Here is a 26,614-nt window from a genome sequence, read left to right as displayed (position 1 = left end):
GTCACGGTAGAGACTTAAGAAGAAGAAGAGCCCTTCTCTCCAGGGAGTGTTTCTCAGACAGGAGGGAGCCGGGCAGGACACGCTGCTGCCTTCGGGGCCATCACCTACATGGGAGGGCCCGCCCCTGCTCCCTGCACTGCCCCCATGGCCCCACACTGAGACCCCAGCGAGTGCTGTGCCAGCAGGGCCCCTGCCCCTGCTCATGCGATGCAGCACGAGGGTGGGAGCGACACCGGCTGCTCTGAGCTCGTTTGTAGCTGAAGAACCACAAACCAGTGATGCCTGGCGGATTACTTCATCAATCCCTGCAGACGCAGCTCCACAGCCTGAGAAATTGTAGTCAACTTTAAGAAAAGACTACAGCTGCATTTTCAAACCCCGCATGCTGACAAATTTCTGGTCCACATTATTGGAAGAACGGAATTCATACCAAAACAACTTCTTACAAGTCCACAGAAAGTTCCATAACCATGAACAAACATCAATGCATCTTACCTCAATCATTATATGAAAGGCGTGCTTGTAGAGAGGGGAAAAAACACAGGCAAAAGAAATTACTATTTAGATCAAGAATGGGATGAAAAAACAGCTTATAAGAAAAGAGACCAAATAAATTGCTTGCGAATCAACAACAAAAATAGTCATGGGGATAGCAATACTTTCCGTGCTAATAACAGATCATTTAAAATAAATAAAAAAGTCATTGATATGTTAGCAAAGAAAAATGGGCAAAAATAAAGATTTTAATACAGACCATTAGCTGAATTGATCATTGATAATTAAAAACTGACTCGTCCATTATAGGTGCCTAAACAGTCACATTAGTACAAAGCAGTATACAAACACATGCAGAATGTTATACGTACACAAGTAGTGCAAAGGCATCTCGTTATGCTCACCACTGTACAGCAGAGGGCAGCGTTGTATTTTTTAAGTTAAGACTATAGAGTATTTAGTAACTTGCTGTGGAAAATGAAAACTTTTAAGCGTCTGAGTTACAACTAAACATCACAAACAAATAGGTCTTCATATATTGGATCTTCAGTGCTCAATTTCATCGATAAATCTGGCATGCTTGAGCTGTAACTAGAACAAGTGAACTTACACACTATATCCAGCATACGTACGATTACAGTATTTAAGACTATTTCACCCAAATCACGAATTTACAGACTGTCAAGTGAGATCTATTACCCGAATATGAGTCCCAGAGCACAACTGCTGAAACTTAAAACACATTTCTATGAGACGAGCCTGTTCGTGCTGCTTCAAAGCAGAGCAGCTCAGACACCTGCACTGCTTCTCTGTACTTCTGCCTCAGCCATTGTCTTTTATAACTCGATCCGATAGCTGGTGCAACAGCAGGAAATTCAGGCGCTTGAAGCGCTCAGCTGCCACATAATGGCAATCATCCCTTTCCTCACCCCTTTGTCTTTACGTTCTTAGGATTCGACAGCGCAGAGCCAGCAGCCTTCTCTCTGCGCTTGAGAACTGTCTAGCACACACTTAGCGTTATCTGAATAATTAATAATAGAAGGGCTGAAGTAGTTGTTGAAGGCTAGGCTGGTTGCAGTTGGATTTACAGCTTGCTCTCGGAGCACTGAGCAGACTCCCTGGCGGCCAGCGCCACCGGGATGGGGCCATCGCCCAGCCCAAGACTCTGGGGCAGATTCTGGCAGCGCTCATCCAGCCTGCAAGTATCTTTGGAAGGGGAAACAGAAGTCATAGAAAACCCCAAACCTTGAACTGATTTCCATTCTGTGACCTGGTGGTTCCAGGACAATGACAGCCACTCTGAGAGTACTTTAACCGCCCCCCCCCAGAAGTAAGACACAGCAGCACAAACTCCACAGCGCACGAGCACAGAGGTTCCTCCTGCAAGCCTCCCGTGTTCCTTTGCCTGGAAGAGCAGCCAAGGAAAACAGGAGTGTTGCTCAACCTGGGAGCCCGGCGGGGAATGGCTGCTGAGCAGGGCGATAGGTACATCTCTGCGTGCCCAGAGCTACTGAAGCAGCAGCAGAACAAACAAGAACTGTTGGAGGAACTTAAAACCACTGAAACAGCTGTTCAGAAAACTTCGTTCCTAAGGCTGTAAAAAAAAAAAGTATTAGAATAATTTTGCAGGTCTGTTTGCTATTAATATTCTCCGTTTACTAAGAATTCATTAAATTCCTTAAAAACAAGTAAAAAAAAAATAAAAAAATACAGACTTCTTGTTCCTGTGATAACGGGAAACCACAAATCGGAAACTCTGAGAAGTTGGGGTCCTGCTCCAGTCCCCTCACTGGTCTGAAGGGGATCAGCTCCCCCCCAGTGCTAATACACCAGGCACACACGATAATTTTCAAAAAGAGATGTATGCATATCACAGACCTTCTACTTTTAAGATCGCTGCCCTTCCTTTCAGGCTACAAACCGCCATCCCAGGCTTTTCATTAGAAATCCAAGTATCAACAGGTTAAGCAGTGTCTGGCTATTAAGGAAAGCCAATATATTTATTTCAGGGATCAACACAACTCTTTTATAAAAGTTGGGAGCAATTCCCACAAAATAGCCATCATCTAACGCAAACATACGTAAACACACTAACTTACTGCTTATACTGCCTGAAAACTACTTCTAAAGGTTTTATCTGGGGTTAGGGAAACGGCTGCAAAATTTGTAACGACCTAGGACAAAAAATACTGTCAGTGTGATCTCCTCCTAAATCTGGGCTATCCAGAAAACCCATTCTGAACTTTAAATGTATCACAGATCTTCATAAACATGGTGCTCAAAATTATTGTATTTCAAAGGTATTGCACCGATTCATTCGCTTGTTCCTAACCAGTGCCTAAAACATGATACCTGCCTGTTCATTCACAGTCCCTTGATCTCTTCAGAGAATGCGAAGTAAAATGCATTATTTTTGTACACCTTGTGAAGGGTGAATCTCCTACTAGCGATGTAAAAGATTCCCTGAAAGATGTCAGCCTCAAACATTCAGGAGAGCACATCTGAGGATCCGCAAACTGGACTTTAATGAAAATGGTTAAAAAGCTCCTGAAGCTCAAGTACGTGGCCGCACACCTGCAGAAATCAGCGCTCCAGCCCTCCGTGGCTGTTCCTAGCACAAAGACCATTGCCGCTGAAGAACCACACCAGAGCTGGGCACCACAGCACCAGGACCCAACGACGGCACCAGCTCTTTCCCCTGTGTCATTCCAGCTGCTGACTGGAATCGATGCTAGGAGAAATTCTTATTAGTCCTGAGGATATAAATGCATCATTACAGAACGTGAAGTCATGCACACTTCCAGCAGTCCAAATTTAGAGCTCATTCACTTTTTCCTTTTTAATACGAACATTGCCACTCATTGTATGTTAATGATTCATTAACCACTGATACATACCCAACCTTAACTCCTTCCGAGCTGGCCACACGCCCTAACTGTTTTCACCTATCTTTCAAAAAAACAAAAAATTCTTCCTACTTCCAATCTCTAGCCACAAAAAATTATCCATTAGTAACTACTTTCATGATTTTTTTAAAACAAATCGTTCAAGTTACACACACACTTACCAAAAACCTTGGCACAGGCTTAGTGGCCTACACCAGATGTCTGAAGTCAAAAACTGCCGCAAAGAGCAATGCATGGTTAGGTACATATGTTCCCGCCCTATTAGTTTCCAGCACAGAATTTATTTTTCCACTGGTACCCGTGCGGTTGCACTACGGGCAGTTCAGAACGTCTTGCTTCTGCCACTGCTACAGATTTTTCTCCTTCATTGCTATTCATCCCATGTTATGTGAAACTGCTTTCAATTCTGACTTCTTACAGCTGAAACTGAAATATCGAAGTCATGATGTAGCTACAAAGGGCTATTTGTATTTAGGTGTCCTCAGGAAGAGTTGAGCCGAAGAAAGAGTATCATGGTCTGGTGGGGATGGGAGCCACCATCCATCAACCGTAACTGCACAGAGCGCCTTTTTGATGCTTGAAGTTTTGAGACCAGGGGTATGATCTCTCTGTGTTTGATGTATGTGCTTCAGTTAAGACTAATTCCTGGTTTATCTAGCACATGACTGTGAACAGTCAACATGCCCTCCATCAGCAGGACCAATGAAGTTACATACGAAGGAAAAAAACCATACAGGACTACAGTGCTGAGTATAGGGAGTAGTGGGTGAAAAGCTACAGGAAGTGATATATGGGCTAAAAGCACGAGACGTGGTCCCGTGTGATCCTCCTCCCTGAGGAGGAGAGGAAGAAATGGTAATTCCCAGGAACCAAGCTTGCTTTAATGGATGCATATGGAAGCAAGAAGCTTTTATGCTACTGTTTAGCACATAGCAGCAGTTTAAGGAGATGTTTAAATAGATCTGTCCATTAGGAGCCTTTAAATTCCTGGTAACCCCAAACAGGCCTGGATCAGGGCTTTCTTGTGCTTAGTGATTAAACACACGAACAATCTTTGACCCAAGTCGTTTCAAACGTTTCAGAAGAAAGCACAAAAATAGGTTAAGAGAACTGACATTATGTGAATCTGCAAAGCTTTTTTCAACCCTCTCAACAGATGACTCTTATTTTAAAAACACCACAAAACAAAAAAAGCAACTCTGCGATCCAGTAAGATATTCATAACTCGGGCACTTCACAGAAAGTACAAGAGGTTAATTTGCCTTTGCACACTACGGATGCAAAGTGTTGGGAGCCGCAGCTCTGCGAACTGATTAAAAAAACCCAAAGTGTTACTTGTGTCAGTTATGCTATAAAATAGGTTATGGTCCCATCTATCAGATGACAGAGTGGTAACACTACAGGAGCAATTAGCATTGACTGACAACCCTGGCCCAAGCTCAAGAGATGTAAAAAAGAAATGAGCATAGCAGATCAGCTCCCTGCCATCCACAGCCTTACTTCTACCAGGAATGTCTGTAGGGTGCTGCGGGGAAACCGACGTGCACCTGATTTTGAGAGTGGAAGCCTTTGTCCACAAAGACCGTAGTGTTTCATCTTCTGCATACTCAGTGCTTGTAATGGAAATTAAGTGAGCACGAGTAACTCTAAATAAAAATATACCCAGATATTTTAAATGCTAAGCCATTATTCTGGTAGATTTGACCAGACATATGGAATATATGGTTGCCGCGTGATACGATCAAACCTAACTAAGGGGATTAAATAGTTCTGTCAAACTGTTTCACATAAACACACACATATTTAGCGAACCTACACTTGCTAATAACTCACTGAACAATCTGAAGAGTGCTAGATGTTTGCAAAACCTGACAGTCAGCTTTAACTGGGCTCGAGCAGGAGGCAAGGCAGAAACTACCGGCAGGGATGTGGGCTGGAGGGGCGCTCGGGTACCGGGGGGGCAGCATCGCGGTGCTACCAAGCCCCGACCTCTCCACCCAGCACCTGAAAGAAAACGGGGATGGAACATGCACGGATTAAGCAAGAATCGCTGCTGCTTTCCAAACTTAACCCAAATATTCGAATGACTTCTACTGCATGATATTAGACTGATTATCTGTGCCTTCCGAGGGGATACAGAATTATGGGAATCCACATAGCTGTGAACTGTGCTCAGCTTGTGCAGGAACTGCCTGCTATATACACATACCGTCCAAGTTTTCCTTTCAAATAATATGAAGTTGTGTGCATTTTCTCAGATGTTTGTCCTTTATCTTTCATTTCAAACATTTCTAGCATTTTATTTTTATGTATCTTCCAATTTCTTTCCCTGTATCATGACTTAAAAGAGTAAGTTTTTATTTACTCCATCTTTCTTCTCCTAATTATTCCAAAATTTCTTATTCTTCAGGGTTTCCTCATTTTTATCTTTTGCCATTTCTCATCTGTTTTAATTTCTGCTGAAAGAAAAATTACTGCCAGGACACTGCACCTCAGCACTCCCATCACCTTCCAGGAACAAGGTGAGTAAAATGACATAACCTTTTATTAAGTATCTCATACAGAAATCAGTGCATTCTAGTGAATATTGATCCACATCTGATTAATCCATTCTATCAATCACTACAGCAAGACTTCAAAGAACCCATTTGCCTACAGACTCTACTCAGGCCCTAATATTTAATATATTAAAATATTTAAATATTTATTTCATGGTTATAAAATTACTAATACTCTTCCCTCTCTTCCTGCTTCCCCTGCCTCCCATTGAAATCAGCTGTAATCAAATTTTAAGTGGGAAACACTGCTCTGCTGCATATGGGAGAATATTTATACGTCCCATTTCCATAATAATTTCATTTAGTTTTTCAGGCAGAAGTAGCTTTTCCTGACTTTCCACATCAAGCCTTAATGCCTATTCACCACAAGATAAGAAAATGTTATTACACCATAACTAGCTCATGCACCAACATATACTTATCCCAACAGATACAATCTAGGCATTAACAAACAGGTTATTACCCTATTTATTAAAAATTTATGACGTGTCCACTCCTGTACCGAACACAAACCATGCAAGAAAAGAGCTACAATGAAAAGAAGGACGAAAACCAGAACTGAAGTTTTGACATACAGCAAGTATTGTAACATTTGCTTTTCAGTCACTTGATCCAGTGCTTGCTTTCTTTAATTTCTTTAAGTCTAGAAGAGGAAATACCCACTAAAATTATGCACACAACTAGCAATTATGAATTTAAGCTTACAATGAGGACTGCTAGGATGACACAAAGCCCCAAAGACAGAAAAGCTGACATGGATGCAGGAGTTATGCTAATGGATCTACATGAAGCTGGTGCATCTGCAACGCTTTCTGCAAGGTCAGGAAATACACTTTTTTTTTTTCCTCTGAACTATCTTCTTTTCATTTGTCCAGTAGTTATGTCCACCGCCTCCCCCCAGATTTTCTTACCTCTTACTACGAAACTGAAACCAAACCCATTTTACGTATCAACCACAGGTAATAACGCTTCCTCGAGCACCCTGAAGTCAAGCACTAACACTGAAAATGTCACAGCAGCTGGCAGCACAGGTCTAACCCACGTAACCCCTTTTAAATGCAATGCTACCAAAACCAGCGAGTGTTAAGAGTTTTCTTTAATCCTGAGCAGCATCGTCACTGTCCAAAGGGGGATGTATTCCAGCTGAGTGGTCACTGCACTGACCAGAGCTCAAGTTCAAACCTGACCCCAAAAAGCCCGGTGTTGTGGGACCCTGGGCAAGTCGTTTCTCTCTCCATTTCCACTCCTGCACTTTGTTCATCTTTCCTACTTCAGTTCTGAGGATTTTGTTGTCTTAACTCTTCACAAACAACCTCCTAATCTCAACTGAATCTCTAGCCACAACTGAATACAAGAAAAGGAATTCTGAGTTACTTCTACAGGATCAGCTGGAGCCTGATGGCAGCAGGCACTGTGCATTCGCAGCCAGAGAAGGTTGTTTTGATGCCACCCAGCCAGTTTACATTTCAAATTTCAAGACAACAATCTCAAGGTAGTTCCCAGGCAGAACAGAAACACCGGTAGAACTGAAACACATTTTAAGACAAAACAGAAAATGCACAGACAAGTAAGAGGAAACAGATGACAGGAACAAGAGTGAGTGTTTCAATTGAAGATTTTCTATACATTCCCTTTAGCTGATACCTGGAGTTCAGTTCTGTGTTTGTTTGCTTTTTTCAAACACAGCTGTGCTTTTCCTAGTTGCTATTTCCTATCCACTGCAAACTGCCATTATGAATTAGCCTCTCTCCTTCATTTCTGTCCTAGGCTAAGCATCAGGCAAAGCTCAGGCTCTGTACGTGAGAGCAGCTGTACACACCTCGTGCCCAGGGAGCAGGACGCTTTTGCCACCTGATGTTTGCTGGTTTTGGTGTCCCCCTCCCACCCCCCAAAAAATCCACAGATGTGTACAAATATTTAGTAGCTCCTCACATATTCAACAATGGTCAATTAATTAAGGACGTAAGGCTGTTAAAGTAAAAGCTTTGTTTTCTGCTTTTGCTGACAGCAAGCATTCGCACCTTTAAAGCAGGAAGGTAACAGAAGACTTCAGCCACCCGACAAATGCATGCTGCCTTCTCCCCTCTCTGCCTCAGGCATGGCTGTACCATTCAGAAAAATAAATCACAGAGCAGCAACTTACTTGGGTTGGAACAAGCACAGGAGGATATGCTAGCTTGTGATGTCTGTACATCCAAAACGAAAAGAGCACGATCACTGCAATTCCCATTATAGGCACCAATGAATATAGCAAGGTATTGAACAGAGGTGGCTTCGGTGTAACTGGGTTGGAAGTTGCTGAAAGAAGAAAAAATACCTTTTATGAAACAAAACATAAGACATAACTTCTAAGAATCAAAACCGATCCAGTTCTGGAAACATCTGTCATCCTGAATTATTAAAAACCCTTGCAATCAGCACAACAGGCTAGAAATACTTGATTAAGCAGCATACTCTAATAAACAGATACATATTTAAAAGATAACATTTTTGAAAGTATGGGGGTAACTCAGATTTCTGTATCAGCACATCTTTCTTGTGCTTCTATCCTCACTCTATCTAATGTGGGTGAGACGTGCTTGTATTGCAGAAGGATTGCCAGAATGCCACCATTTAATGAATGAAAAAAGGATCAATACAGAGGTTTAATCTTTAGAATGTAAATAGTACGATGTCATTAGTAAGCAGCACAGGCCAGAATAATCTGCCAATGTTTCTATGCCCTGTTGATTTGCTGAAAGTAAAAATTCTCTAGCAGTAGCTGCTTCTGTAAGGACCTCAGGAAGGGCTCTGGAGAAACCCTGCTTCGGAGGAGGCTGGTGCAGGAGCAGCCACAGACCTCTGGGGCAACCGAGGTTTAATGAGAGCAATGCAGAATGTCAATTATTGCATTAGCAGTATCACTGACAAACCTGACAGGCGTATGTCATGGGCCGACAAAGAAGTGTTACTTAAATTCAAGCACAACTTCCTCTCGCTATTTGGTACACAAGACATTTGGTGTTTTCACTCCAGTTATTACCATTATTCAGTTTTCCAACAGAGATTAGATTCCTGACTGGAAAAAGATACTGAAGAATAACCTAATAATCTTTTTAGTTATCATTTTGTACCATTACTTGCCAAGTCTGACTAACTGATTTTTCTTTGTAACTTGGGAAGAAATCCTTTCGCACCTTTTAAAGGTTACTGTGTTGATATGCAGGAAACTCAAAGGTCCAATTAGTTTAAAGAAATACTGAAGCATGTGCAGGCTTATACATGCATATAAAGATAACACTGCTTATAGCCCAATAATTTATCAACACTTACGGAAGCTTAACTACACAATTAAGGTAAGATTTGACAATAACTCCTGTATCTTGAAACGTCCAATTATTTCAGATTATCCTTTCTTTTTACCCCTAGAGAACAGCTGAAGTACGTTTTATCCATTTAAATTACTTTTTCTAGTATAGAGAGCTTTCAAAATTGAAGGAACGAACGTGTAATTTTCTAGGTTCTATATATGGATGCACACAGCTCTCTGTCATTCAGGAAAGGAACCAGAGGCCTCCTAGCAGGGAAAACTGACCAGAACATTCTGAGAAGTCTCAGCTCCTGAATATGTACAATATTCAGCGTTTTGGAATTCTGTTATGCAGCTTCTTCATAAATGCGTAAGACCTACTTACGTTGTGTGACCTCCATCTCTGGGAAATAGAAAAAGCGTTCATTGCACATGTTGCCTTCACAACAACAGAAGAACACTTCAGGGCTGTCTTTTTTCTCTATGCAGTCATTCCTATAAGAGATAATAATAAAAAACCTTATTAATCTTATGTTATCTATTTTGCTCAAGAGAAAACATATGCTCCAATTTAAAGAGAACTTCAGCAAATTATCCAGGATAGCATACTACCCTAATAAGAGTTAATGTGAAGAAACAAATTAATATTTTATTAATTTATATTGCAAAGAAATACCATTAATATTTAAACTGAAACAGCACATTTTACTATTTCCAAAACAAAGTTCAAGAAAAACAACAGAAAGTTAAAATTGTTTGATTTCCCCTGCATACGTTATGCTCAGGGGCAGGTTTTGTTCCACACAGTGACTTCATGGCACGTAAGGAGTTGTATTAACTAATGAGCTGAACTACTAAAGTACGGAGAGAAAAACAGCAGTCATGCACAGAAGGAGACAACTTGACAGCGGATAAAGAAGAATTTGAGATTTTTCATGCAGAAATCATTGAGGAATTTATCTATCACTAAAGATTTCCAAAAAAGTTTTGTATTCTTCTTTAAAAATAATGTTACTTTACCGAAGCAGCTATTACAGTTAGACTGTGCTGCAACTTCCATGACACATTTATTCTTTGGCACTCGTAATCTGCTGCAGTTTGGAGTTGAGCATACTGTAACTCCCTGTTTACTAAACTGCTCTCCACTCCCAAGATAAGATTTTGTTTAATGGCTATTTTAGACAAACAGGGCAGCAGGCGTTCTTATGACAAGTTAATGAGGTCTCAGAGCCAGACAAGCTCAACTATTTCCTTACTGCCCTTCCTGCATTTTATTCCTTCTTCCAGTTTATTTTCTTAGCTCAAGGGAGAACTTAATGCCTCATTTTTTTAAGTTCAATGTTATATGTGGGACTAGTGGGACAACAATGGTACAGAACCTAATTCTGTTTCCAACTGGAAAAATTTCCATCCTAAAAGTTCAAAATGTAGCATAAACAGTATCAGTTCAGGAATTGTAAATACTCCCACTTCTTCTGCAAAGCTACATCTAAGAAGATGGTAGAATAATCAAAGTACTTTCCCCATCCTGGGTGACTTACTGTTCCTAGATACTAGTAGTAACAAATAACATTTCTTCAGAAATTGCCCTTTGTCTTCCAGCGTAGCAGAATGTCAATTATGCCGTGCAAGCAAATTTGCAGATGCTTTGCTACTTCTCTGAGAAACAGATAATCAGAAGTACCATTCAACCTAGCTTTAAACTATCAGTAAAGGGAGAAAACATCCCAGTCTGTGGGAAAACTTTTTATTTGGTAGAAATGTCTACAATGATTTCTTCTACTCATACAACATTTGAGAAACACAACAGGAAAGTTTTCCAAAATATGGCTAAAAATAATTTCCAAATACGTTTTAGTGGTATCTATTATGCATTTATTTAATTCCCTTAGTTCTCCCCATTTCCAAAGAAAAGCTGTTTTGTACAAATAAAGGTTAGTACAGCACTTCAAAGAACTATTAATACTATTTCTTTAGAGCTGTAATACTATTTCTTAAAAGAGTCACGACCTCTATTCAGCCAATAGCTAACAAAACTCAAGTCCTGCTGTTAATGCTCACAGGTACTTGCTTGACCATCTGTTATACAAAAATGACTGGAATTTTAAAATAGTCAGTGTCTCTTAGAACTGCCACTGAGGTGAGCTTTACAATAAATACACAAAATGCTTCCACGTTCACGTAAGGAACCCACACGATGCGTTGACTCTCCTAAAGACTTTGGAAAAGTGAACTGTAGATACCTGCAGTGTGGTTTCAATAACTATATTTGCATCATTCAACAATAACAAGTTGTTGGGAAAAAAAACTATTATTAATGACCTCAACAAGTAAAAATTAAACACCCATTTTTAGTACATAGCAAGTAAATATGAGAAGGCAGCACGTGCTACTCTGTAAACAACTCAAACTACTTAGATGAACTTGGGTCCTTACGTGAGCAAGAAAATTGTGTGCACACGTGGCTAAAAACAAGATTACAACTATTTATAGGCTACTGTACTCATCTTTTGTCCCAGGTACTGCTGGCAGAGGTGATATAAATTATGGACAAGCAAAAGAGTTATGTTTACAAGTAAACTTAAGGTTTCTAGGAAAACTTCCATACCTGTCATAACAATTGATGTCATCTAGCCAGCAGCCTTGTTTCACAATTTCAATTGATCCGGAAATATTCTTCCACGTAGCAAAACAGTGTCGTCTTTTATCTTTATCGCCATAACAAGGTTCAATGCCACTGCGATTTGTTTTATCTTTTTCCCAATTAGCGTTGTAGTAGATACACTCTTGTGTTTCTGATCTGCCGAGTATGGCACCTTAGGGGAACAAAAGGAACACCACAGTCAGAGAGCACCGAGCACGGGGCACACCCCAACAGTCAAACCCGGGATACACCCGAGTATCGTACAGCACTTGTATTGATACAGCTTCTTCCCTCTTCTCCTACCCAAAGAAAGTGAGCTGAAAGCTCACACGCATTCCAGCTAAGTTTTGAAACATAAACCAAAGATCTTCTGTTAAGTCAAACGCTGACTTGGGCACGTTATCAAGATTTGAGGAAACAAAGAACAAGTTACGGCAATGCTTTTCCCTGAAGAGCAACAGCAGAGAAGTCTGAACATACCGAACAGCAGAGCTATAGGTATACTACTAGCCAAACAAGAAGTATTAGCTAACCGAATTTACCAAAAGGCTTTTTTTCCCCCCTTATGTTGTTACACATGCCAAAACGGAGCGCGTATGTCTTAGGAACCTAACCCAGACTGGTGACTGAAGTTTCCACCACCACCATTCTTTCCCCCAGCTTTCCTCTGCAACGTAGCTTCTTCCCCCAGGGCCCTGAAGTACAAGAAGCACTGTGCTAAAGCTCCATCTTTTATCTCACGAGGATTTGCCAAGCGAGCCACGGGAAGTGAAACCAGCAGGTGGGAGGCAGCGGCCCCTCACCTCCATGGGCAGAGCTGGCTTTTGCTGCGCGGTCCCACCCAGCGCACTGGCTGCAAGGCGGCAGGCATTGGGACTTTGCCACGACCCAACATCCAAGCCCTTCCTCCCCCTCTCCCGTCCCACAGCACGTGCCCTGTGTGCAGCGGGATCAGCCACCCAGGGCAATAAAAGCCAGGAAGGTTTGGAGGCCGAAGGGCTGGGGGAGCCTGTGCGAAACACGCGGTTCCCTGAAGGGGCTAGCACACCGTTAACTTCTCTTGACAGCAGGTGGGTATTTTTTTTTTTTTTGCCATCCTAGTTTTCTTAAAAATAAATATTTCTGCACTTCTGATTGAAGTTTGTCTTTTAAATTACCAGTATAATGGATCCCATGATGCCTACTGACAGCCTACCATAAAAATCAAAGCATTAACAGACCAAGGCACCTCTAAGTGGAGCTAAGCTCATCATTTTATGGTGATCTGAAGCACCACCCTGGTTTCTGCAAAGGTACAGGGCTGCCAGGATGTAAAAGCACCCACAGATACCAGGTAACAGAGAGCTGACAGCTTACAGTTTGAGACGTTTCCAGTGGATACTGCATTTGCATGTATCTGAAAGCAGCGATGCGCTTAGCTGAGACAACAACTGGCTTTTATTTCTGTTTTTATCTTGCAAACACTGCCAAGAAGGTGTCATTAATCTTCGTCCAAGCTTCAACATTTAATGTATTAAAAAACATAGAAAAAGAGAGAAGGCTACAGAGGAGCTACAGAGTCAGAGCTCAAAACCGAGGGACGGCCAGAAGCTGACATGGCACGTTTACTCTGCTGGCACCATCCAGACGGGCAGTTACTGAAGATCTGATGTTACCAGATGTTCTCCACAGCAGTGTCAGTCAGTCAGATCCACGCACGTTTACCTGTACCTCTCCTCACCTCATCACACATACTCAAAACAAGCTGGATACCTGGCCATCACCCTGCAGCTGCACCAAACTCACCCCTTCCCCGTGCCCTGCAGGACAGGGCGGCTGCAGCCCCGACCCCAAGACGAAGCCCTTGGTGCCCAGCTCTCCCCAGCACCACCTTTCTCCCAGGCGTTCCACATTTCCACCTTCACCAAGTTCTGACTTTGACGCGTTCCCAAAATAGGCAGAGGATGCTGCTTACGCTTTTTGGGACAGAGCCTGGATGTTCGACGGGAGAAGCGCGCTAGCCAGCTGGTGACACCGCGAGATGCAGCATGCGAACTATTACGTTCTTTGTGCTGCAACCGCCTGACCTTTACAACTCCCTGCTATGGCAAGAAACAGATGAGGCAACAGATTGAACAATTTGGTTCTGTCAGTGCAATAAAGCAGAAGTCCTGGATGTATCTCATACGTGCCATTCCTTTTCTTCCGTTGCCAAGCCTTGCTCGGAAGGACCACGGACAAGCTGAATTTGATGAAATCCTGAAACTGCAGTAAAATTAACTTTGCGCAAGTATTTTCCTTCCATGTCTTCTCTACAGCCAGGTTTTCTTATTTCTTAATGCTGTGAATTGGTTCAATCTGACTGACCTGCAACTGAGGCACTGGGTTAGTGACTTGGGATCTGACCAGTGTGCCTAACCAGAGCGCCTTCTCCAGGGGCTTTGTGGCCGTTTGCAACACACTGCAGGGATGTACGGACACGCTAGGGCACTCCTGACTTATCGTTCAAAGTAGAGAAGCGGGAACAAGGTGAAAGCAAGGGAAGAGAAGGAGAAATGACACAAAGAAGGCAGCCCTGCGACCACAGGGCAAGGAAAGCATCTGCTTGTAACAGCCCTGCCGCCCCTCCGCAGGAACCAGCTCCTGGAGGAGAAGGGCAGCTGGCGCTGAGATCAGAAGCAAACCTCTTCGGGTCCCAGCTGAGGCCCAGTGTGCCCATAAGGAAACTCCTGGGCCCATCCTGAGCACTGAAAAATTGTTTTCTCATGAAATTGTCAGGTCCTTGGGAAATCTCTTACTGCACCTCAAAATGGACGAAGCCATGAGCAGAGCTCTAGGATGATCTTACAGGCTGAACTTAAAGCCTGAAAGCTTGTGAGAGGAAAAAACATTAAAAAAAGAATATTCAGATACATTAGAGTTTAGTTTCAGTATGTTAAAAGAATATATTGAACATCGTTACAGTGCAGTTCGCATGCTGCTGTGCCACTGGACACTTGTGTCCAAACACATCAGCTGCAGGAAGAAAAAAGAACCAGCGTTGGGTAGTGAACTTCTGAACTGCTGTTAATAGAGGATACACTGGAATTGTCAGCGGTACAGAAAACAACTTTATTAGAGCGTACAGGAGCAGTCTGGAAAATTTCACCTTTGTAGGGACTGGAAGGACTGACTTCTATTTTTTCAAGCAGGACTGTATGAATTCCTGAAAGAAATTATCACCGGTTTGTGGACAGAACTGGAAATTTGTTTTCCATCTAGTACTCCTGTGGTGCACCTACCCAAGGCCAACATGGAAATGGCAACGGTGCAGTCTGGAAAGAGTAATCCCACCTCCATCTCATGGCTGTGTGACCTGGCTAAATCCATTAATTATGCCGTACTTGCAGGTGATTCTACTGTAAGCACTACTGACACTGTTCGTAAGGACTTATATACAGGAAAACCCGTGTGAGAGAGAAGGAATTTCTTGGGACTGCTCACTGGAGAACCTGGTGTATGAAAAAATGGAAGAGTTGACCTATACTTACTGTAGGGAGGTTATTTACTATGTGTTACGGGCTATGTTTGAGGTGAATCTGAACTCGGCCTGGAAGTGCACCACGAGCTCAGGAGGACGGCCAGCAGCACCACAGAGCTGGGATGCAGCAGCGTTCCGGGCGAATTAAAAAAGGGCAGAAAACCTAATGCAGCCAGAGACAGCATCCTGAGATGACTTGGGTTACTGTACAGGTACCTCGTCAAGTACCTGTCCACATGCGTTATTCTAGTTGTTTCCACAGCCATCTCATGAATGCCCTCTAGACCCACAGACAGCCGGGACCAGACTACAGAGCGGCGTGACCAAGGGCCCGCTTTGATGTGTCCGCAACCAGGAAGCAAGTTTTTAATCACGCTGTACTTCTGATAACACCCAAGGCAACGTTTCTCAGAGGAAAAATAAAGAGGTTATTTTCAACCTAACACAGCAAACTGAGTTACAATGCAGACGATCTGCTCTGTCCTCCTTACGCTCGATGAGATGCCCCAAAAATATTTTGTGGCTCCTTTGCACAAGCATTACACCTATTATCGCCGTTGTTCTCAACGCTCGCAGGTCAGACTAACTTCTATAAGCTGTGCCAAAGTACATTCATTAACTCCACGCACAGCAGCAATTAACTTCAGCAGGGCAACGATCAAGAAAAAGATAAACAAGCCAGGAAAGTAACCGGCCACCTGACCTGCTGCCATGCTGCCTTGGACAGAAGATGCCAGATCTTTTCAGGCAAGAATTTCTCTTCAACCTCCTCCTTTTCACCACGTTCTACCAAGCCTGGGTTGCAGTTATCAGAAAGTTACTGGTGGTGTTTCTGCATTGCTCCCCGAAGTGCTGCACCTCAGCACAGAAGCCTGTGAGACTTCAGATCGGTTTTTTTCCTGAACACTTCAGTTTTACAGTGAAGTTTCACTCACTATTTCCAGGCTCAGCAACGCATTGTTCTAGTAGGAAAGGGTTGGCAGAGCTGAGGACTACCCGCAGGTGACCACAACAATGCGAACTGAGATAGGATCAGAGGAAAGGATTAAGGTCTGGGAATCCGTAGCCGAGGTGACCTTAACCATGCTGAACATCCCAGTCAGGAGGAACTCTTCGCTTGTCGATCCCCGCGCAGAAGCAGCCACTTGACCTTTCGACGTTCAAGCCCCAGTAAGTAGCCGTGCTGAAGGAACCTCTGCATCCACAGAAGCGAGCTCACTGCTGACTCTTCCAGCGGAGTGTTTCGGAGAGGCTATTAACCTTTCGGTTAATTTAAACAAAGAGCTGCAGCTCTCAGAGACCTGGGATTTAGGAAAGGCGGCAGAACTAATAGAAAGCCTCTCTTAGGGGTGAAGCCACAGTCCAAGGAAAAGATGCAAGTGAAGGTGAGGAACCTCTAGGCTCACTTGGGAGAGCCCCCAGAGCCACCTGAAGGCAGGCCTCCACGTGCGTCCCTAAAGGAGAGGGGATTACGGGGCAGCTGCTGTAACGCACCGTACCCACAAATCTGCTGCAGGAGGTGTAACAGAGGCACCCGAAGCTCTCTAGGCTCTTACTCAAAGGGAAAAAAAAAAGCTGAACTTACTTCTGCCATGTGTTCCTCCAAGCAGCCAGCCCTACTGTTAGAAAATATTAGGAAGTCGTACCAGGACTTTGGAGAGAACTTCTGTTTTCTGCCCTGTGCTTCCGAATCCCTTACTTAGGACTTGATGTAAGGAAGCGGAGAAGAAAAGCTGCGGTGTCCAAGCCCAGGCAACACCTCTGCTCTTCAGGCAGCGTTCGAGGTGCCAGCGATGGCTGCTCAAGGGACACCACTGGTGTCTATAGCACCTGCAGCCTCACCAACACAAAGACCAACATCCTCTAGGAATCTCTAGAAATTTCAAGTTAAGAAGTGTGAAAAGTAGCACTTCTCTTGACTTCAAGGGAACACACCAAAACAGAGGCTGATGTTTTCAAGTTCAAACATGCCGCTCCTGTCACCGCAAGGTGCGAGCAGCACAAAACAGAAAAGCCCTCTCATCTACCCTCTAACAATTCTGTAGGGGAGAAAAGGCTTGAAAGACTCTGCGAGCTGTTTGGGTTTTTGAAGTGTGGCTTTGGGACCAGACTCACCTCATCCACGCTGGTAGCTGGCACAGACATCCCCAGTCAAACGGTCCTCCCCCCAAACAACCCAGGAGGTATTATAAGCTGATAAAAAAAAAAACTATCAAAGAATGACACTGGGCACAGCACTCAGAAGTTTAAACTCCACAAGATTCAGAGGCTGAAAAAAAACAGATCAGGGACAAACCCTCCTTCCCTTGGCACAGCCCCCCAAACACACCCACGAGCAGTCCCCAGGAACTAACCACAGGAGCTGCCCTCAAAGGAAAAGCTCTTCGGACTCAGCCCCGGTTTACAAGTGAGAAAAAGGAACGTACCACGCATGGAAGGGATGGGGCTGGCTTTAAGGGGTCCCTTCCCATACTGTACGCAGGTTTGAACGGATAAAAAACCTCACGTAAAAACTCAACTTTGTATTTGAGGTTAGAGCAGTGCCCACCTGGGGCTGAGGCGCACCCTGTCGGTTCGGGTGCTACCACCCACAGGTGTCTCTGGCTGAAGCTCGGGATGCAGCCAGGGATGCTTTCCCACTGCCAACATGCTTGTGGTACCGTTTCCATGCAGAGCCTTACATTTATTTATTTTTCTTTACACTATCAGCCGTGTTCTTTTGCTTACGCCTGCTCCAGAGACCTCCCAGCCTGCCGAGCTCCGGCCAGGCTCGGCCAGCAGCCGAGGAGCAGCGCGCGGAGGCCAGCAGCCCCAGACCGGCACAGCTGTGTCCAGATGGCAGCCGGTCGGCAGGAAGGCAGGCAGCAAACCTGTGCCAACACGGGAGGCAGTACCTCTGACACGCACGCAAGCAGCAGGGTGGTGGGGAAAAGGCAGGGTCCAGTACTGGAAAATTCAAGCCCTTAGTGGTTCACCAGAGCTAGAAACCCTTCTTTATCCCTCCTCATTATTTCATGTCTCCCAACGTATTTATGGAGAATCAGCTTCAGTCCTCATTTCACACAGTCGTTGATACGGGTTTCTCCTGTATTTTCCTTCTCATCCTCCTTTTCATTTCACCACCTCATCACAACACAAGGCCTTTCCAAGCTCATCTTCCTCGAACAGGCTGCCCACAATCACTATTTGCGATGAAACGCTTCCCAAGACTTGTATCCTATCAATGTTTCTGTTTGCTACTCCCTCAGAAGCCTTTTAGGATTGCATGCATCACAGCCAAATCCCATCGGTAGCTCACGGTACCTGGTATAATACAAGAGCACAGTCTGAAATACATTTCTTAGTTGTAGTGGAATCAGAAAAAGCAGACTCTGCTGTACAGCCTCCTGAACAGCTGAACTGGCACAAGCGACTGGAAGTAATTCCTTCCTTCAGCCACTAAACTTAAATAAATGTCAAACTGCAGCATTACACACCTGAGTAAATACCTATCAGCATAAAATGCTAATAGGTTTGACTGCTCAACCCTTGTCCTAAAGCAAAAAACTGTGCAACCTTGAACTTTGCTGTAGTTGTTTAATTTCATTTCTACTGTCCATCTCTATATATAAATTATACATATTATGTTATTTATATTTTATTATAATATATATAAATTCCATTTACATTTCTCCTTTATGTTCCAAACTTGCTGTAGATTATATTAAAAAACCACAGCAAAACCGCCCCTCTACCTCTAGCTAAACTGGCTGTCACCTGGAGTGGATTTTGCTTGTGCCCTCTCAGGCTGCCTCATTTTTCTCACTGTATCAGACTGTGAACCTGCAGATTATGTAAAGGTTCCCCTTTCATACAGTTTGAAGCGACCTGTGTTTGCACGGACAGGAACACTGCTGATGTGGCTAGCACGTACTCAAGCTTTCAAGCTCCAAAGTCAACCCCATCTCCAAGCCATGGGGTGCAAGCTCCCAGCTCGAGGTGGGTGGCTGTGGCCATACAAACCTGGGCTGCAGCTCGGCCCCAACACCGCTCTTCCACCAAGAAGATCAGGAACAGGCTGAAGGGGGAAGACACAAGTGCTCTGCTGGAAGCACCTAGTCCTGCAGCTGTTTTCTTCCCTGAGAAAATCAGGGAAATCCAGAACCCAGCTATCAGAGTATTAATTAAGTAAACATTTTCACCATATGCAATGCTCACCATTTAAATACCCTAATTACTTCTAACACCCATCATCACCTTCCCATGCTCTGAAGGGAGCAGATCAAGCTGAGCTTTCCCACAGGAAGCGCGAGCTGACAGGATCTCAATACAGATCATCATTATACCGGTTTTTATGTAGAATAAATTCTGATGTGAGTGATTGAAAAACTGTCAAGAACTTCAGGTATTTGAGATTCGCAGCAAGATTAAAAAAGAAATGGAACAACAAAGCAGTTCCCTAATGTATCTCAGTATTAGGCTATTTCTCTGCTCCTTTTTTTGGGAAGCTCTGTGTATTCTCATTAAGCAGGTTTTTCTCCTATCCACTGGTCAGTTTTTAATATTACTACTGAATAAAGCCAGAAAAGCGTAACTGACAACCAGAAGAACAAAAGGAAGTATTTCAAAGACCAGAATTAGGTTATTAACATCAGGGTACCAAACACTAAAGCTTCACCAACCCATTACGTTGGGTTTGTCTGCAAAGCTTTAGCAATAACCGAGTGGGAAGGGCACAATTTAGAACTGCTTTCCTGAAGTTGGTGCTCTGCAGCTCAGCTCCGTGGCAGTGACTTCATGAACACGCTGCGCGTTGGAGGGACGGCACGCTTCTTGCCATTACAACAACTGCTGCCACAGCTGTCTGAAATAAATCACCGCTGATCTAGCATGAGAATCCAATCAATACAGAAGTAATCCAAGACAGTGGCTTTTGTTTTCCTCACCTGCCCAGAAGCACTTACAAATGGTCTACATTTTCATGTTGAGTGGTTTTCTTAAAGCAAAAAAAGATGCCACGCCAACTTCTTCTAATGCTGTTTGACATTTGGCGTGAAGCAAGGCAAGCAGACATCTGGAAAAATCCTCAGAACTCAGTAATATATGAGTTAATACCAAATAAATGTATCAAAGTTCCTAAAACCTAAAACTAAAAAACCTAAAACAAAAACCTAACTATGCACACGCTTCTAAGTTTGGCCCTGTTAGAGTGGCAAAAGAAATATTAATGTCTCCAGAAAGTTTTCTCAAAAGGAATCCCAATGGGGATGAAAATTGCCATGATGCTGCCACCAACAGAAAAGTGCTTCTGAATCACTGTAACTTAACCTGTATGGTGGAAAAACCAGAAGATCAGGACGGAATCACCACCCTTTTCCCTTTTGAGTGAATACTGATAAAATACTTGTCAGCTGGAAATCATCTCCCTATTCCCCACAACAGACCAAAATCAAGTTATTTGAAAGATCAATTTAATAACATCAAGTAATTCAGAAAAAAATCCAACTCAGGAAGAATGCTGTGGTCTTTTTTCTTCCTATTTGTGACTATGCCTGACCAACAAAAGTTGGCACTTCCCCCTGATCTAATACCTTTGAGAAATTCATGATTATTGTTGGAATCATCTTCAAGTATGAAGGTACTGAAGGTGTGTTATAAAGGTTTTAAAAATCTAAACACCTAATTATTAAGACATCAAATCAAGTTCCCATTCAGAACCATGCACATATGCTTAGTAAAAGCGAAGTCAACAGGACCGTGCTTCACTGTGTCTGTGATGAAAAGTATTCAAAATCACAAAAAAATCCTTACTATTGGATTTGTTTTAGCAAATCATGTTTGATGACATATGAGTGAGGCGAATTTTGGTAATACGTACCCTGACTGTACAGCGCATACCTGACATGGTACAGTAATCCTAAGCTATCTGAAGAGGTTTATAGCATGCAAATTAATGAAAAAATGACTTAAAGAAAGAGTTCAATTAAGCCAGTTTTGCTTCATTTAACTTCCTAAGAAAGTCTTAAAAATCCATTTGTCACAAAATGTTGCATAAAATTTTTAGTATTAACTTTTCAATATGTTAATTCAGAGTATTAAGGTAAATTACCAGAATTTTATTAAGAAATTACTCTCAGAAAGGTTGGTCTGCATACGAGAGCCCCGCAGAGTTCTCAGCTACGGAGCTAGAACGGCAACTCCGGTTCAGCCGGTAAACCAATTAAGCACTGGGTAATGCTTTTAAAATAGGGGGAAATGGAGATTTGCTGTGCCAGACTCGTATTCAAATCTTTTAATTAATTTTCCCCTGATCATTACGTCAGCTGCAATCTTCTTGCTTTGAGCTTTCGGGGGACTCCCGAGTTGCAGCAACACCCCGCAGTCCCGCCTGGGTAGGGAGGAAATCCTCTCCTGCCCCTCCGAAGCGGCGCTGAGCAGGTCGGCCTCTCCTTCACCTACCTGGCTCCCGATGCCATCCCCTGCACCTATCCTGCTGCCTCTGCTCACCTTCCTTCGTGCACCTCGTGTCCCAGAAAAGCCTCCCAGCTGAGCGTGCCCGTCTGCTCCTGCGGAAGAACTACGCTCCCTGGAAGCCTCTAGCTGACTAACAGGAAAATAGCATACAAATAATTTTAATATTTAGTGTATAATGTGCAAATATTTCGTCTTTATACAGAATTTTAAATAATCGTACGTCACTGCAGATGATGCAACAAATCCTGAGCAGTTCTGGCATTTTATAGTCAGAGATTGAGAAAAAAATCGGTTAATAGCAAAATCCAGAGCAGCACACAACTCAGTGCCTCCTGCCATATTCTTACAGTAGTCTTATGGGTTAAGGATTATTTAACTCATTACCCAGTTACTTCTCCATTCATTTGGTGCACTTAAAAAGCAAATTGTAACGGAGCCATGTTCCCATAGTAGATTTAAGACACCACTGTGGTCTAGAAACTACAACACGCAGACATTTCGTAACCAGCTTCAACCAACAGACTTACATAAAGCACTCGGTGGCAACAACAGAAGTTGTAATGCAAAAATAAACCCCATCTGCTTTAATATTTAATGGAACTACCCAAAATGTTTTACTAACTCACCGTCAAATAATTTATTAGTTTATTTATTAAGAGGATTCATTTAAAACTTCCCCATACAACAAAAGGTATCAAGTTCCCAACCCAGTCCTGTACTTCACTCGATAAATAAGCACGGAAAACAAACAAAAGAGAACCACTTGGGACGTTTAATGATCTGAATCTTGAAAAAACACATATCCAGGTAGAGAGCATGCAGAGGTGAAGAGCTGACCATCCCACAGCAGCAGCAGGAACACGTCCTAAGCGCACTGCTGTCCTGTCCACCACGCAGCTCCGCTCCCCTCGCCTGTACAGCCCGAAGCTGCCGGGTTCAGCCTCCCGTGGGCACGGGTTAGGAAAAAACTCGGTGTTTTAGCAGAACAAAGCGGGTGTCAGAGAGCACCGGGATACCAGGCAGGCCACAGCAAGACAACTGCAGAGTGAGGGCCACAGCGGGCGCCCCCCAGCTCCACACCCCGACGCACCGGGGGTAAGCCCACGCTCGGAGCCTCGACCCGCTTCACTCCCTGCACATCGAACATCGTGGTCAGCACTGGCCGGATCTGAAGTACGGCAAGTGACAGTTTCAAGGCTTTCAGGATAAAAACATCTGGTTTTGCTACCTGCTGAACGTATTCGAGTATGTAACTTCTACCGTCCTCAAGCAGAGATACCCCGTATCTTTCTCCGTAAACATATATACATACAAGAACAGTTAAGATACTCTCTGGTGTTCAAAAAAGGCAGATGATAAATGTGATACAACCGGTTTTAATCAAGATCAAAGCTGGAGGAGAATGCAGACAGACAGTCTAGACTGCTCTACTTCTGAAAGCCTAAGCATATAAAGCAACATCTGCAGAGAGCATTAATCACATTTAGTCTCCCATCTTATCACCTCCCAAGCAAGCAGAAACAACTTTTACTTAAACATCATATGCTTATATATGACAAGCATTTTTAATTATCTTTAAATTAGATATTTATCACTGATTACAAAGCTGTTACACTGACTTTGAAATATGCTAAGGCAATCTTAAAAATACTTGCATGGTTCCCGGGATAAAGGGTATGGGGGCGGACAGGACAGAAGAAGTGCTGGGAAGGGAACTTACTGAGCAGCAGCAGAATTATTTTCACACTCCGGGTAGGAAAAGGGAATTTTCCAAATATTGAATCAAGTTCTGATTTGCTCGCCTGCATTTAGGACCATAACTCAGCAGGCAGCAATAAAGCGTAAGATGTTTTCTATACACAGCTTTCTTAACTAGCTCTGGGAAACGATCCGGGAATACGGATAATCAGCTCAGCTCCTTTTTGATTTTTGTCTATAAAAAAGGATCAGCTTGCCGATACAATTACGAGGGGAACTAAAAATCACGGAGGTGGTGCATATACACATAAGGAATATCTGTGTGATTTGATACGCGCCCCTTTATATAAAGATTATCTATTCCTTGTGCACCTTCGTGTACTCTGCCTACATTCCGCTCCGTTCTCACTTATGGTTTTGTACACTCACTAGTAACCATTTCATTTCTTTTATTAGGGCCTTGCATCAAAAGTTTTTCCTTCTGCCAGCATTTTCCCATACTCCCTGCTCCAATTAACCTTCCATTTAGGCCAGTATTTGTCATCAAAAGTGCTAGGAAATTCTTATTAGTGCTACCTAGAAAACTCCCTTTAATGTTGCAGGCCAGTCTCCAGCTTAATTATGCGAGTTCAAACTTTTTGGAGCCGAACAGATTACCTGCCTTTCAACAAGAGCTTGGGAGAGACCCGTCCACAAAAAAAGCATCAAATTATCAATCTGTGACAACGGCTGTGAAGATCTACAACATTTTAAACCCAGAGGAACGAGGAACCGCAACCAAGCTCAAGTTTTTAAACAACCACACAGCCCAGGGAAGTCTAATATAATACAGCAACCAATTCAAAATTTATGAGTTTTACTCAAAATCTCAAGTCTTAAATTTCTCAGTTAAAAATAGACACTGTCTGTGATCTCCACTTCTTCCAGATTGACTGAAAATACTGATTTTTAATACTGTTTCTAAGACTTCTGATGCCAGAAACCCCTTCTCCTTGTAGATACCTGCTGGTCATCACGCTGCTTCTTAAACATTTTGCTTAAGATCGAGATTGGATCGAGATTTCTTAGCCCCTCATTAACAAGATTTGCAGATGAAAACATTCTGGGAGGTTTTTCCAAATCCTTCCCCATCTGTCTACTTCACTTCCAAAGTCAAAGCTTCAAACCGGACGTTTTCCAGCAATAACCTCACTGATACTCCAGGAACGTACTCCCACACCAAAGCAGTTGACATTTCATCGAAGGGAACATCGCAAGCATCGGAGCTTTATTCTTCCTGCACACGCAGGAGCAGCAGCAGCCTGAAGCTCTGCAGCATTGGAGGAGAGTTGTAACTCATCTGCCCCTGATCTATTTGAAGAATTACCTATCTTTAGCGCTAACTCTGACCTCCTAACCATGCAGTGTAACAGAGGGATCCTCTGCACGCCTTTTGAGGCACCTTCCCCTGGGGAGAACAGGGTGCTCTGAGAAACGTCCTAGTACGCCGTGCCGTGGGTTGAGTTTAGCCCTTCCCCTGGAGGAGATGACAGTCAGCAGGACGTCCTGCAAGGCTGCCACGGCAGCAGCTGGGTGGAAAAAAGCAGCCAGAACAGCAGATCAGAGCAGCACTTAACAGATCAGGGTGGCGCATGCAATGGGCGTGCAGAACAGAAAGCCATGTGGGATGCTGTTACTTCACCTGCCCACCTCACAGCACCACACCAAGGCAATCTCATCCTGCTCAGCTGTTTCACTTGCCTATGTGATGTGTTCCACCACAACAATGTCAGGAAAAAGAGAAGTATTCATGTAAAGCAGGAAATTGTACACACTGACAGAGCACTGCCGAGGCGCTCTCAGAGCTCGGCTACTCATCTTCAAAAACACGGAACTGGTTTTGGCTGCAGAAGTTCTCACCGTGCCTAATTTTAATTAGATAAACTCGACAATAATTAGAACTAGACAGACCACTTTTGGGTTGTATCTAGAAGAGAAAATTTAGTTTCTATCATACTGCAACCATATAGAATCCAATTTCTATTAGCTGGTCAATATTTTTTCATGTCAGAACAATACGGCTATGCCACTGACATTTACCCCTACGAGTCTCAGGAGCATCTTAACCTCCACACGTTCCTGGGAAGAAAGAAAAGCTCATTCCTACTGGGAACAGCACCCGATGCCCTCCCGGGGAAGCACGAATAGCCCCGGTGCAGCAGGCGGCGATCCCCCCAGGCGGCCCACCGCACCGCTACCCGCCAGCCACCCATCTAGCTGGGTTCATTCACAAGTAACAATTACCTTTTTTTTTCCTTCTTTCCAGTGGAATAAGGAACGAACCACCTGCCCTAAAAGCAGTAACACCACGGCTACATAAAGAAAACTCGCAGGTTTTGACACTTATCATCAAGCTGCAAATGGAAAAAAGAAATCCAGAAATCTGTGTTTGAATCAGGCACGTACGTGGCGGAAGAAAACACCACCACACCACTAAAGGCTTCCAGCTGGAAGCACCAGAAGTGCTACTAGAAGTTAATTCCTCTTCTAAATTAACAATTAAGGAAATGACATCTCTTGACCTGAAATCCTGAAGGCACTTTAGGATATGATTTTGACCTTATTCTTCTTATTCAAGCACCCAGCGAAAGCCAGAACATGAATGTTGCCACTACATTAAAACTCTTCCTTCCACACTTTGACAGGTCAGAGTCTTAAACTTGGCCATCAAACACCAAGTTCCACACTCGGAAAAGACTTGAGCAGGATTCCTTGAACATGTTTTCCGTACAAACTCCCCCTGCCCAGTCCCTCCGGTGCATCACAGACAGGAGGACAAAGACACTAGTGGGTATATGCCACGGGTTTACTTCTGGGAGCATCTACCTGGCAGATCATCTGCTAAGAGGTCTTCAACTGCACTTGTGAGAGGTTACAAGAAAGTCAGACACTTCCAGCTGGAGAGGAAAAAGACAGTTCTGAAATTATTCTGCACAAAGGGATACAAAAAGAAGTTTAAATTGTAATTCTGCCTATTAATGCCATTTTCTAGGAAGCACAAATTCAGTAGGACTTCCCAATCTCTACCTTAAG

The 26,614-nt window shown here is 43.4% G+C and overlaps 1 protein-coding gene across 2 annotated transcripts in view; it reads right to left on the bottom strand.

Annotated features, from left to right (window-relative positions):
• The window catches only part of ACVR2A (activin A receptor type 2A), a 61,842-nt gene that overhangs the window by 17,201 nt on the left and 18,027 nt on the right, over nt 1–26,614 (bottom strand). For both annotated transcript variants that reach the window (XM_080599182.1, XM_080599183.1), the window contains 3 exons: nt 11,857–12,064; nt 9,634–9,743; nt 8,103–8,257 (listed from right to left, as the gene is read on the bottom strand). In XM_080599182.1, the coding sequence (XP_080455308.1) occupies nt 8,103–8,257; nt 9,634–9,743; nt 11,857–12,064 (473 nt within the window). The remainder of the gene's footprint in view (nt 1–8,102; nt 8,258–9,633; nt 9,744–11,856; nt 12,065–26,614) is intronic.

This window comes from Anser brachyrhynchus (genome assembly GCF_964034855.1).
Source record: "Anser brachyrhynchus genome assembly, chromosome: 7".
Classification (NCBI taxonomy): domain Eukaryota; kingdom Metazoa; phylum Chordata; class Aves; order Anseriformes; family Anatidae; genus Anser; species Anser brachyrhynchus.
The sequence above is the reverse complement of the archived record's forward strand: the minus strand, read 5'-3'. Positions and strand labels throughout refer to the sequence as shown.